The sequence below is a fragment of the Taudactylus pleione genome, unplaced genomic scaffold (genome assembly GCF_031769625.1).
Source record: "Taudactylus pleione unplaced genomic scaffold, aTauple2 ptg000279l, whole genome shotgun sequence".
NCBI classification, from domain to species: Eukaryota; Metazoa; Chordata; class Amphibia; order Anura; family Myobatrachidae; genus Taudactylus; species Taudactylus pleione.
Window position 1 is genome coordinate 589,663 of NW_028284681.1, and position 14,895 is coordinate 604,557.

General features: G+C 42.5%; 1 protein-coding gene across 1 annotated transcript in view; it reads left to right on the forward strand.

Moving 5' to 3' along the window:
• The window catches only part of LOC148512610 (protein-glutamine gamma-glutamyltransferase E-like), a 31,202-nt gene extending 16,593 nt beyond the window's left edge, over positions 1-14,609 (forward strand). The window contains exons 9-14 of the mRNA XM_088481887.1: positions 1,498-1,601; positions 3,239-3,481; positions 6,202-6,537; positions 7,536-7,693; positions 13,776-13,909; positions 14,398-14,609. Coding sequence (XP_088338013.1) covers positions 1,498-1,601; positions 3,239-3,481; positions 6,202-6,537; positions 7,536-7,693; positions 13,776-13,909; positions 14,398-14,548 — 1,126 coding nt within the window. The 3' untranslated portion in view covers positions 14,549-14,609. The remainder of the gene's footprint in view (positions 1-1,497; positions 1,602-3,238; positions 3,482-6,201; positions 6,538-7,535; positions 7,694-13,775; positions 13,910-14,397) is intronic.
• Positions 14,610-14,895: the final 286 nt, after the last annotated feature.

A 14,895-nucleotide genomic window follows, 5' to 3' on the forward strand; every position in this document is an offset into this window, starting at 1 on the left:
CTGCATCAGCTGAAGCCCCTAGAAGCTGGATAGGGCTGCCTGAAAGGCAGGGGAGTGGCTTACCACTAGAAGTACACTTCTGCTTGTCATAGCCTGGATTGGTAGTCCCAGGGTAGAACACCTCCCCCTGTGACTGCCTGTACTGTGTATCTGGCAGGTAGCGCTTTCAATGGAAAGTGGTGGCATAATTAGGTTCTTTGGAGCCCAGGGCAAGATGAAAAAATGTCACACGCCACGCACTTTGCTTCAAGCAAAATTCCATTGCTACTTCGTACCGAACCACTAGAGGTCAAATGGCAATGTTTCAGGATGATATTCTTGCTGTCCACATAGTGACTATATCATCCTGACCCAGCTGGCTCCGAGATCCAACACTGGTGTATTGTGACTTAAAGCATTGTAACTGCATGAGTATTCTAAATGAAAAGATGCCAGTAAGCAGCATATTTAAAGTTGGAGCATTTTAACAATTTGTTGTAACTTTAAACATGCTGCTTACTGATGTCTTTAAATTTACAATACCCACCAATGTCAGGATCCTGTCATGGTCAGGTTGACATACTGTCGGGTTAACTCACACTCTGGCTGCATATTGAATTTAATTTCTAGGAAAGCTCCACTTGCTAAAGACCCTTGTATATGTTGATAGACTTATCCGAACACTCAGAGGACCTATGACCATGACAAAGCCCTGTGTTATGTAACTGGACACTGGAGTCAACCTACTTTAGCAAAACAGGGTGCTGTTCATGGAGTGGAAGACTTGTGTATAGTACACCTATTTATGACATTGGCTACACCAATTTGTCCCTAGATCTTTCCCATCTAGCTCTGGTAACCTGTGCTTTGGTGTCTTTACCAGGATTTTATTTCTATCATTTACTGTAAATTGAGGTGACATGGGAACATCTAGAGCCATTTTATTATCCAAAATGGCAAGGATAAAGTATGCTGCTTAATCCTGCCGCTGGTACACAGGCTTTATGGGACATCCTTATCGCTCAATTGATGCTGATGAGAACAGACGTCACTTTCTGTGGCACAATCTAATGAAATCAGGACTGTCCTATCTAAAGTTGACTTCAATTTTTATTTTTTTTTCCATACATGTGAGTTTTTGTTTTGGGATAAGCAAAGCAAGCACTCTGTAATAAAGGCAGACCAGTATTACTTCAATGTAAGCCATAAATGAGGCTATAGAGCAGGCATTTAGATGCATCCATTGGCATACTTGAAGGTTCTACTTTGAACACATTCCCTTTTTTACACCATTTTTGGGCATCTTCATACTCTTCCACCTAGCTATGCACAATTCTAATTAGTGAAAGTAGGCATGCACTGGGCAGTCAATCTGGGTGCATAAGTTTTGTAGGTTGTCTGTGTATTGACCACTGAGTTCACTTATAATTCAGCTAATATGTAAAACCTACTGTTGTCTGCCAATGTTTTATAGATTGTCCTCATCTAAAATTGAATTTTTCACTGTACACTATACAGGAATTTCCATGTGTGGAATGAAGGCTGGTTTGTTAGGAAGAGCATCGGTTCAAGCTATGATGGATGGCAGGTTTTGGATGCAACTCCACAGGAACAAAGTGAAGGTATAAACTGCATACAGAAGTTCTCGAATGGATGACTTTTAAATGATCAAAACCCTGCATTGTCATATTGTACTATGCACCACTTCAGTCCACATACTGGTGCTGAGGCACAAATGGCACCAATGTGGGTGTTTACTACTTAGAAGTTTGCAGAAAAATGGTGCATCTCTGCAAATACTGTATGAAGTGCTGCATGTCTCTGCATTGGTAACATGTGCCCGGTTTACAAACTTGCCTAGAAGGTGCAGAAATACTGTTCCTAATCTGTATATGCACTTACTTGCTGTGCTGCATTTGTGCATAGCTGGAGAGGGCACGGGCCACCAGGAATTGGAGCACTGCTCCTTAGGTGACTCTGCTGGATGCATGTCCAAGCACTCTGCAAGCCAAATGGGGCAGCTCTGCAGCAGCACTACTGGCTGTAGGAGTTGATATGGATTGGCCCCAATGCACTGTGCAATAACACAGCTCGAACACCCCTGGTTAGTCCTCTATCTGTGTAAATTACAATTACTGAACTTTGGAATGGAAATAGGGTGGTTTTTTCACATACACCTTTCTGTTTGGAGAGTTTGATGCTTCACTGTGGGGGGTGACACCAAAGTTCCGGCTCCTCCTCATTCATCTGGGTGCAGCTCCTGGTCGCTGAGGGGTCGGCAGTGCAGGCAATCTGAGGGCAGCATGGCACCTCTGGGAGTGCTGGGCATGCCCCCAGTGTGATGTAACCAGGGGTGTGCTGCAAGGTCACTCCCCCTTTCTGGTGGTGTATTGGGTGGACTGTGTCACTGGCCCAGTGATCCCATTGGATGAGAACAGGGCTGCATAGCTGTGAACGCATTTGCTTTCTTGGCATGTGCAATACAAACTTGCATACTACTCACTCTGCAGTCTTACATATAAACCTAGCGGGGCTGAAGCAATTTTCCAGCATTTATGCTTCTGATTTGGTTCCCAAACTGGCTCATTGTATTGAACTTTCAAAGCCTGGTTTTTCTCATTTGTGACTAGCCTATTTGAATTAAAGTCAAGCAAACAGATTGGAGCGGTTTAGAGCTGAAATGACTACTGACCACACCTATTTGTATGGTATTTATAATGTCTATATTCCTTATGTGAACACCATAATGTCAACATTCAGGATGACAATGTTCAAAATGTTGACATTCACAATGACTACTAAAGTAATGTCATCCCTCTTAATGTCCGCATTGTGAATGTCAAACATCAGAATGTCGACAATGTTTTAGCCTAACCCTAATTTCAGGTGTCTGCGTTCTGACTACATCCCTGCAGTGTTCCTTGCAGACTCCAGTAACTGATTGTTAGAAGCACAAACCTACAGCATTGTATGTGATCACTGGACATGGGGCTTACCAGAGTGGGAGGTTTGGATGCAAGGAGCTGATGAATGGAGTTCCTGGGAGAAGTGGGCAATGTATCTTGGCCTTGCATGTTGAAACCTAAATTCCCAGGAAATGATAGGTGAGCCCGCCAGAAGTATGTGTGTACAGAGTGCAGGCTGCTGTAGTTGTCACCACAAGTGTTAAGGTCACCTTCTTATTACAAATGGAGATTGCAATATAATTCTTATAAATATAATATTTAATTTTTATTTATTTTTTCCTTCTCTACATCAGGCTTGTACTGTCTTGGACCATGTTCGCTGAATGCAGTTAAAGAGGGAGATGTGGATTTGCAGTTTGATACAGCATTTGTATTTGCAGAAGTGAATGCTGATATTGTAAACTGGATGGTATATCCTGATGGGTCAGCCAGAAAAGTTTACTCCAACACCCGATCAATTGGGCAATTCACCAGCACCAAGGCAGTTGGCTCTAACAAACGTGTAGATGTGACTAATAATTATAAATATCCTGAAGGTATATAATGCACATCTAGTAACTTTGTTTATTGTATTATACTCACCACCCACTTAGTTGGAACTTAATGCTGGATGTTGTCAGTTTTTGTTTTACAACTTTCTTATTTTCAGTTTCTTTGGCTCATCTACTACAGCAGAGATACAGGCCAGGGCTGGATTAACCTTCAAGCAAAATAAGCACATGCCTAGGAAATCATAGGAAGGGGGGAGTAGCACAGAAATTTTCCATTGCTGGATTTACAGTGGACCATATGGTGCAGCAGTACCAGGTTCCACAAAAGGGGCTATATACAATAATAAACATAAAATAGTAGTACTAGTAATGGAGGTTAATGACATGCATTACTATTGGGAATACAACAAAAATAGACTCTGGTAAACTGCAGCATGGTCCACCAAGGTTCTTTATCGTTCTTGTCTTGGTCATGTCGCTGTCTGTCCTTCAGAGTACAGCAGAGCTCAGTACAGTGTCCCAGATGGGGGGGGGGGTGGGGGGGTGTCCTACAAACTGAGGTTTTTAAAGGTATTGGTGAGAATGTTTTATCTTTTTTGGGGGGGGAATATATAATATACTTGCATTACTGTGCAAAAGTTTTAGGCGGGTATGGGAAAAAATGCTTCAAAGCAAGAATGATTTAAAAAAATAAGTGTTACTTGATAGTTTATAGCTGTACAGAAGGGGGATCAAAATGAAATCCATATTTGATGTGACCACCCTTTCCTTCAAAATTGTATCAATTCTTCTAGGTACACTTGCACAAAGTCAGGGATTTTGTAGGATTCTTATAATCGGGTGTATTATTAACCAATCATACCAAACAGGTGATGATGATGACTTTAAACCTACATCTGAAAATGATGAACTGAAACAGCTGTGTAGGAGGCTCGAAACTGGGTGAGGAACAGCCACTCTGCTACAAAGGTGGGGTTGTGGAAGAGTTTCAAGACACAAGGTAGTTGTACTACATCAGCAAGGTCTCTCCCAGGCAAAGATTTCAAAGCAGACTGGGGATTCAAGATGTGCTGTTCAAGCTCTTTTGAAGAAGCACAAAGAAACTGCAAATGTTGAGGATCGTAGACTCGGTGGTCGGCCTTGAATCAGATGAAACGCATCATGCATGATTCCCTTCAAATTGGGAAGATGTGCCATCAGCTCAGAACTGGCAGAAAGCAGTGGGACCCAGGTACACCCATCTACTGTTTGAAGAATACACAAAAAAGAAGAAAATTCCCCTTGCGCTCCACACTCTATATTGCTGCTTACAAGACAAAAAATGGAGGCTTCACACTCAACAAACAGTATTATATCACATAAGATAATGTCCCGTAATAGCTCTAATATAGTTTTCCACAGTACTTTCATTTTAGAGTTTGTTCCCAAATTTTAGATACAAGAATTCCAATGGTCGCTGTATCTCCTCTTTGGTAAAATTACTCCAACTCCTGATATTGGTATACTCAAAGAGGAGATACAGCGACCATTGGAATTCTTGTATGTAAAATTTGGGAACAAACTCTAAAGGAAAGTACTGTGGAAAACTATATTAGAGCTAGTACGGGACATTATCTTATGTAATATAATACAGTTTGAAGAAGTCTGTCCAGAAGTGGCCTTCATGGAATAACTTTTGCCAAAAAGCCATACCTCCAATGTGGAAACAAGGCAAACTAGACTATGCATGAAAAACCTATCAACTGGGGTGCAGAAAAATGGCAGCAGGTGCTCTGGCCTGATGAGTCAAAACTTTAAACATTTAGCTGTAACAGAAGGTAGTTTGTTTGCCGAAGGACTGGAGAGCAGTACAATAAGTGACTGCAGGCAACTGTGAAGCATGGTTGAGGTTCCTTACAAATTTGGGGCTGCATTTCAGCCAATGGAGTTGGGGATTTGGTCAGGATTAATGGTGTCCTCAATGCTGAGAAATAGACAGGTACTTGTCCATCATGCAATACTATCAAGGAGGCATCTGGCTCCAAATTTAGTCTGCAGTAGGGCAACTACCCCCAAACATACAGCTAATGTCATTAGGAACGGTCTTCAGCATAAAGCAGTACAAGATGTTCTGTAATTGATATGGAGCCCTGATCTGAACAATGTGTCTTTGATTACATGAAGTGACAGAAGCATTTGAGCAAGTCTATATCCAAAGAAGGTCTGTGGTTAGTTCTCCAAGATGTTTGGACAACCTTCCTGCTGAGCTCCTTCAACTGCAAGTGTACATTGAATGAACAGAAGAAGAGAAATCTAGCATCAATTCTCTTTGTTTTTATCAATTAACAAAAAGCAAACTCCTATTTTTGAAAACATTCTTACTGTGCAGCATTTGTTCCATACTTTCCTAAAACATATTTGCACAGTACACTGTCTAATATATATTTTAAATATGGGCACAGATCTCTAATGCTTTAGGTCCTCTAAAGGTCTTGAGATAGCCCCCCCCCAAATTGCCATTAAAATATTACCAAAAAGTTGAGGGATCCTTGTTTCCATGGTAAAATTGTCTGTTGGCGGAAAGAGGACTTGTGCAAGTTTGCCTGCCAGTCCTGATGCTATCTGTCTTTCTCTAGCCTTCAACTCCAGATCATGCATGCAAATTATTTTAGATGTGACCTTCTAATGGAGACTTCAAATTAGCAGCACCCTAAACATCTGATTAACACAACACATTTTTGAACTTGTCCTAATTATTCTGATTAACCCATATCTTCCATTATCAGGCTCTGGTAAAGAGAGAGACATCTTTGAGAAGGCTCAGGAAAAACTAAAGGATTCAAGTGTCAGCACAAGGCCACATGGCCCAACATCTGGACCTGGAGAAGACCTTGTACGTCATACAGGCTCTGCCCCAATACCTGACTTCTCTGCTACTTTTAACCAGGGCCCTGAGACGCAGGTTGGTCAGGATGTCCTACTTTCCCTGAACTTGAAAAATAAATACGCAAGTAGCAAAAATATAAGTATCAAAATGACTGCAACCGGCATTGTGTACACTAGAGCCGCAGTGAAGGAAATCTTAACTGACGCACAGTCTGCTACACTGGAGCCACATGAAGGTATGTATAAATGAGGTGTACTACCTTTCCACTACCACCCATGGTTTTTATACGTTAACACTTAAAATTTCAGGAGCACTTTAACACTTCTAAAGTGGGTGTAGTCTGGAAGTCGACTATCTAAATGCCGACCACCAGCTTCCAGACTCTCTACTCCCGACATGGGACTAATGACAGGCGTCAAAATCGGGGAGTTAGGGTTAGGCCTCCCTAAGGGAGGGTTAGGGGGTAGAATTAGGTTAGCGATACTTACCTTAGGGACGATTGGGATCTTCACCCTTGCCGGGCTGCGGCTGGCGGTAATTCCTACTACACCCTTCTAAAGAAGCCTGAGACTTCTTGAAAATGTTCAAGAATTCAATTAAGTTCAGAATAATAGGTAGTAAACATTAGATTTGTTTCACCCATAATTTATTACTAACTTAAACTAGTTTATTAGCTGTACTACAAAAATGTTGTAATTTTAGATCTTTTCAAATATAAATGACAAACTCAAGAAGTGTAACTTTGCTGCTGTCTTTTAGTATGCTGATGTTAAAGTCCATGTTTGCAGACCCCCGTGTTGGTAAAAATACCCTCAATTTTTTTTCTTCTATAGTTACTGATTTCATTCAAATTGATAAAACCGGTAAAATCATGTATTTTGGACCAGTTTACATGCTATCCAAAACCAGACATTCTGTTTTTAAATCCCGAACTTGCAGGAAACCCCAGCCGGGACTCTGTTCTTCTTGGAACCTTAAAAGTGATCAGAGACCGGACTCTTTGACCCCAAATATCAGGGGGTGTTTGGTTTTCAGTTAAACAAAACCACACCTAATTTTAAAGAGGCAGCCATTTTCTGGTCTGAACCATGTTTTGACCAGTTTATCCAATCAATACAAACCAATGACATTAACTCTTGTCTTGGGACTCCATTATGTTTCTGAACTTTTTTGTAGTAAACTTATTACAAAATTGCCATTATGTTGTTGACTTATTAATTTTTTGTTTTCCAGAGAAAAACATACAGCTTTCTATATCTTACTCCCAGTATAAAGACACCCTGACAACAGACAATATGATTAAAGTTGTTGCTGTATGTGTAGATGATGCTGGATTGATTTTTGTGACCAGAACAGTGATCACTTTAAAGAGCCCACCAATTCATATAGAGGTATGAAGTCATGCACCGTACAGGGTGTATATAAAACATGACAATGGTACAGTAAATGTTAAGTTGACATATCTTTGGAACAATAGAGCAATAACCCAACAAACTAGGAAGGATGTGGCCTAGAGGTGACTGTTAGGGAAACTCACTATTTTTATTGGCTGGTGGAGGTGAATCGCTTGGAGAAGACAGTTAAGTACTCAATGAGCATGTGTCCTATCAAGGGTGAGCATAGTTGCTGAAATGAGCTAGGATGCAAGGAGCATTGGAGGCAATGCTAGAGGTGAACATGAGGAAGGGGGCCCTTGCATAAGAGGAGGGTTGAACTGTAGAGGAGCAAATTATAGGAGAGGAGTGGAAATTCAGGAGTAGGGATGGTAGGCTTTGAAATGGTGAGTTCAAAGTGAATGTTTGAAGCTGGCGAAAGGCATCATTCCAAATTTCAAGACTACCAAATGTGGGAGCTGAAGCTTGTCGTCTACTGCACATTTCACAGTAGAAATTATCTCTTGCTACCTCAGTCTCTCCTCTCATACAGGTTACAGAATTTATTTAGAATAATGCTCCAAAAGCCCAAACCCCAATAGTGACTGACACCATAAGACTGGTATTTAATGGGGGTTTTTTAGGTTTAACCCGGTATATTTAGCACAATCAAGCAGTCTGCAGTAGTGTACATGTGACTGTATAACAGCAGTCTCAGTTAGACATTGGGTTTTCATGTCAAGGAAACTTGTACTAAATATAAATTGTGCTAAATAAAATACGTAAACTAAAAAATAAAATTAATCAAAATTCGCAACATTCAAGCTATTCATTTCCCTTTTGTGTGTGGTCCCCTGGGGCTTGATGATGGGTCAAACTTCACCATCTGAGAGTATATACAATGTTTGGATTTTCTGATAATTGGAAATTGACTGCAATCTGCCATTGATGCCTAAAACAGTGTTTCTTCTTCGGGGTCCACAGGATACACCTTGGGGTATTTAGTTGGAGCAATCCAATGCACCAAACAGCTGCAGCTTTGGAACTTCCAGCATGCACTGGTTCTCTCTAAACCCCGCCTTCAGCCACAGGCATTCAGTTTTTTTGTTTAGTGTGCGACCAGTTATACAGCGGGACTGCCTAGGCAGTCCCAGGCTTTATTTTATGATTTTAACTTTTTTTTATTTTTTGAAAGCTCAGAGTTTAGCGGTACCAGCACCGATAATGACACAGTACCACTATATGCCCTGAGGTTCTCGGCAGGCCTCAGCATGACTTGGCTAGAGACTTTCGCTGAGGTCCGGACTGCAGTCGAGTCATAGAGATGTTGGGTAAGCTATTCTTCACTGGGAATAGTGTGCGGCAATCCGGGCCTCCGGTGTAGACTCATCAGAGGCAGCTGCGGGTGAAGGCCTCGTGTGATGTGTCCTCAATGAGGCGGCCAGGGCCATATTGCCTGTAGCCAGGGACAGGTGGTAAGATGCACTAGAGGCGGACTAGTCAACGTCTTACTACTGTGAGGTCAGTGTACCTGACCCTCAAAATCGCAGCCTAGGGGAGATGGGCGCTCCTCCCCGTCAGACACTATCTTCTGGGAATGGATTCCTGTGTCTGGTTCACTATATCGAACACCTCATGTAAACAGACTCTGGCAGTTAGTGTTTGTTTGTACTGCTGTAGCTGTTGGTCTGTCTCTGTATACCTCTCCCCTGGGCCTGGTATATAGCACTCTATCAACTAAACAGCCCTGAGGGGGTTGTGGTAGAATATAGTAAATTTGCAATAGCAATTGTGCATATTTATGCATTGTATGCTAGCTGCTGTGTGTACTGCATGTGATGGTTTTTTTTTTTTTTTTCAAACTGTCAGTTATATCACTGTTTCCCCACATACCTCTTCAGGAGGGATGAGGAGAGTTTAAATGATACACACTGCATTGTATACCTTATACCATTTACTAATTTGTCAAATCTAAAGTTAAAGGTGAGATGGTTGAACCACCAGTGCTGAAGACATGTAAGTCCTGTGTGGCAGGCCTGTTGGAGCAGGATGTTATACAGGATGTATTGTGTAGTAACTTGTAAACAGATACCTGGGCCATCCAGTACACCTGCACCAAAGCCACCCTGGGTGGCCATGTTGCCTCAGGTTTTGTCATACTAGGTAGTCAAGGCTGCAGAAGCACAGGCTCCTGCTGCAGTGGTATTACCTCATGCTATGGGGTGTTCACAGCATGTGTATCCTTCTATGTGTATGCCCCCCATGAATTCCTGTTGGGTTAATTCTACTGCTCACTCTAGTCAGCAGCATCCTCTGTCTATAGCCTCTCAGCAGGTATAGACCTGTTAGGTAAAGCAGGGGCATAAGGGGTTCTTGTCAGTCATTGCCTGAAGAGTGAGTATCAGTCTGCTGAGGAGGCAGGGCCAGAGTTCTGGGTCTTACTCAGTGGAAGACAATCAGTCCTTTGTGGATGTCCCCTTTCTGGTAAGGGCTGTCCTCTGTATAGAGGAAGAGATGTCAGCCACTTTGAAACCTAAGACTCTGGTCTAGATGTCACTAAGAATTATTTCCCTCAGTCTGAGCATGGGGCACTCCTGGTAAGCATTTTCATGCTGCAAGGTATATAACCTCTCCATACCCACTTGCACTTTGAGTGCAAAATGGGAAGGCCCCGCCCCAACTGTAGATGATCATTCACAAGATTGATTAGGCAGCGTCCTCTTTGAAAAAGGTTACAGAAAGAAAACTTGCCAATTTCAAAACCATGTTTTAATTATCTGGTGCTATTACCAGACCAGCTATGGCTGTAGTCTGGGTAGACAAAGCTATGGAAGAATGGACAACTCTGTTGTTCTGTTTGCATCTGGCATAGTATCTTCCAATCTCTACTCCAAATGTGAGAAGCGGCTGTGTATATGGGGCAAGCTGTTATTGACTCATGTATTTTGCCTTCTAGGGTCTCTGCAAACTCAGTTGAAGCCCAAAGATCCAAGAAGGATCTTGAATCCTTGCCTTTTGAAGGGAGGGTATTGTTTGGTGTTGCCAAGGAAGTAATTATGTGATTCGGCTCTAGTCCAAAGTCTGCTGCATTGCCATCCACGGCTGCCTCTAAATTTAGGGAGTAGTCTGTCCTTTTGCCCACAGGGTGTCTCGAGAGACTGTGTTTATTTGCTCCTGTCATTCCTAGAGGAAACTACAGGCAAAAATCTTGGTCAACCAAGGGGCGATGCTGGACTCTCTGACAATTCTTCTACCAGAAGACAAGATTGTGGCACTACAGAATCGTGTGCACAGTCTCTGCATGCAAATGGTGTTGGTACACTTGGCAATGCAGGTGCTGGGCTCCATGACTTCCACACTCGAAATGGTGGCGTATGCCCAGTTCCACTCCAGGTCCCTGCAACAATGAATCCTGGCTCAATGGGATGGTCAGTATCATCGGATAAAGTCTTGGATGATTTGCATCTCGCCAGGGGTTCGGCTCTCCCTTGCCTGGTGGCAGGAGACTAATTTAAACAAGGGGCGACCATTATGGGTACTTCTCACCACAGATGCAAGTCTGCGAGGATGGGGAGTGGTGACAGGTCACCACACCTTCCAGGGAAGGTGGATCATGCAGGAAAGTCACCTACCAATAAATATATTGGAGCTTCGTGCAGTGCTCATTCTAGCGCAGGACCTCCTACAGGGAAGGCCTGCCCAGGTTCAGTCCAACAATGCAACAGCAGTGGTCTACATCAATCATCAAGGAGGCACACCAAGTCTGGCCTCCAAGGATGTGGCATTCTGCTCACAGCAGAATTTCTGCCATCTTCCAGCAATCTCTGCAATATTCATCCCAGGTGTTCTCAACTGGGAAGTGGGACATACGCACCGGAGAATAGGCTCTTCATGCGGATGTCTTTCAAACCCTGGTGGACAAGTGGGGATTACCAGATGCAGACCTCGTGGCGTCATGTCACTGCCACAAGTTCCCAGGTATGGGTCCAGAACAAGGGACCCATCAGCCACCTTTGTGGACACTCTGGAGAAAACATGCATGCTAACCTGAAATCCCCTCACTGCCAATCTCCCTCCTCACAAAAGTTGTCAAAGTTCAAGCAGGAAGGTGGCAGGATAATACTATTAGCCCCTGCCTGGCCCAGGAGGCATTTGTTCTCTGATCTGACATTTCTATCCATGGATAGTCCACTTCCACTGCCTCTACGACTGGTTCTGCTAAGGCAGGGTCCCTGCCTATACCAGGATTTACCTCTGCTGGCTTTGATGGCATGGCTCTTGAGTCTTCAGTCTTAAAGGCCAAGGGTTTTCCAGACTGAGGGCAAGGAAGCCTGCTTCCAGCTGCATCTGTCACAGAATTTGGCATTCATGGTTTTTTTTTTTTCTTTTTCCTTTGGTGTTCTCACAGAAATTATGACCATAAGATGCTTAAAGTATTGAGAGTACTTGCTTTTCATCAGGCTGGATTAGACTTAGGTCTGCGCCTGGCTACCTTGAGAGTTCTGGTTTCTGCTTTGACAGTTTGGCCCCAGCACAATATTGCCCTTTTGTCGGATGTTAGAACATTCTTACAGGGGGTTCTTTGGCTGCAAACCTCCATTTCTCTCACCGGTGGCACTGGATTTATCCTTGGTTCTCAGGGCACTGCAATCTCCTCCCTTAGATACAGTGGACTTGTGATGGCTGACAACGAAGACCCTTTCTCCTCGCTATTTCTTCAGCTCAGAGTTTGACTTTGCAGCATTGTCATGCCATTCTCCATACTTGAATTTTCATTAAAATGGAGCAGTCCGCCGTACTAAGGTGGGTTACCTTCCAAAGGTGGTTTCCATATGAATGAGGAAATTTGTAGTCCCAGACTTTCAGCCTTCAGACCTGTCCTACAGGTGAAGCTGCCCTGGATGTGGTTCGAACCCTTTGTATTTACGTGGATCGTACCAACTCCATCAGGAAATCAGATTTGCTCTTTGTGTTATATGGATTTCACAAGCAAGGCTGGTCAGCGAACAAACTTTGGCTCGCTGGCTACGTATGACTATTTTTCAAATCTATACACAAGCTGGTCTCCCTGTCCCTAGGAAGGTAACAGCACATTTCACTGTCTGTGGGACCATCATGGACGGTTTGACATGGCACCTCGGCTGAACAGCTGTGCAAGGCAGCCATTTGGTCTTCCGTCCAGACCTTTATCCAATTCTATGCATTTGATACTTTTGCCTCCCAGGATGCTTCCTTTAGGCGGCTGATTCTCCTCTCTGCGCGGGAGCGTCCCCACCCTTAAGGGAACTGCTTTAGAACATCCCCCAAGGTAGATCCTAAAGAAGAAAACTGGTTATGATGCAGCAACTTTTTTCTGTTAACTTTCTTTGAGGTCCACAGGGCACCCACGCTGATTCACCTGGCCGCACTAGGGATCTGTTCTTTAAACATACGAAGAGGGAATCAGTGATACAAAGAGGATAGTGTTTCTTGTGTACATTGTACTTCTCCATGCTCCATCTCTTGCCATTAGGCTTGCTTACAAACTATGCCTGTGGCTGAGGGTGGGGAATTTAGGGAGGAGGACCAGTTCATGATGGAGCAATCCAATGAACCAAATAGCTTTGGAGCTTGTAACTACATACCCCAAGGTAGACTCTATGGACCTCGAACAAAGTTAACAAAGGTATGTTATACCATAACTCTTATTTACAGTACTATGCATAGTGTATAGATGGGGAGGGGGGGGAGGAGTTAAATGTGTGGTTTTTTTTTTTTTTTTGTTTGTTTGTTTTTTATTTGGTTTTTTCTTCGTTTTATCTGCCATTGATACCACTGACCAATTTGTCAGATTTTTGGCAGAATATTGGTTTCAAATCAATCACCCCATGCCATCTGAGCCTAGACTGCCATTTTCATCACCTAATTTTCAATACCAGCTGACACTAGGAGGAGGGCAGAGCATGGGGTTCCCCTGCCATAGTGCTAGAAGAACTCAAGCACCAAAAAAAAAAAAAAATTAAATACAAATGGCTGTCTTTAAACAAACTTTCTGTTGCAAACCTTCTTGCTTATTTCTACACCTTGCATGGAGATTAACTTTACAGTTTTTGTGTTTTAGGTGATTGATGAAGCCTATGTTAATAAACCTCTTCATGTAGAGATCACATTCTTCAATCCATTATCTGAGAGTGTTGATGATGTTGTTCTGACAATAGATGGCAGTGGACTGATAAAGCAACAGATTAAGATAGAGTAAGTACATTAGTACTGTTAGAAGTCGTCCTAAACAAAGTATGCATACACACACTGGTAAAATAAATTTATTTTTGTCCTCTTTGGTAAAAGACCAAAAGATACTGGTGGCTATTGGGATGTCTTCATCCAGGTCTCCTATGCTCAAATGTTACAAGTTAGGTGGTGTGATGTAACACAACCATGTTGAGAGAAAAGATATTGTCCTTTGAAGTGAGAGTTAATAGGCCTCAGGGTAACTGAGTTATTACTGATGAAATTGGGCCTCTGGCAGAGCCTAGCAGTGGGCTCCCAACCTGTCATTTTTAACTGTTCCTTAAAGCTGCATTCCCATTATGTTTTTATAGAGGTTGTAGAATGGAAAACCCCCCCACAAAGTAAACCTTCCAAAAACTATTTTTGGAAAAGTGTTTTGTTTTTTGGCTTACTGAAGCTACAACTGTATCTTTACTAACTATTTTATTTTTTTATATTTTTTTTTTTTTTAGTGTGCTGCCTGTGCAGAGCAATGAAAAATCCATTACAAAACTGGACATCAAGCCATATAAATCTGGCCAGAGGAACCTCCTGGTGGATTTATCATGCAATAAGTTTTTTGACATTAAGGGTTTTGTGTTGGTCAATGTTTCTTCAGATTAGCAGACTGTACTGATGCTGTTTACAGATGAATCATTGAAGCATTAAATATCATAAACTCTTAGTCTGCAGTCTGTCATTGGTTCCATGCGTTCAGATAGCATTAATTCACAAGTGTGCATGCAATTTTTAGTGGTTCCATTCTATATTCTCAACATGTGTGGCAATCCCAGGTATTGTCCTGGAGTAGGAAACTGTCCAGAGATGGTTTCACTGTGATGTCTACACTGTAGTACTACATTATCATAGAACACTTACACAAATTTTATATTTTTTTGACACTTCAGACCATGGGATATCACCACTGTTGGCAAAAAAGGAATTCAGGGGTATGATTTGCATAAGTTACC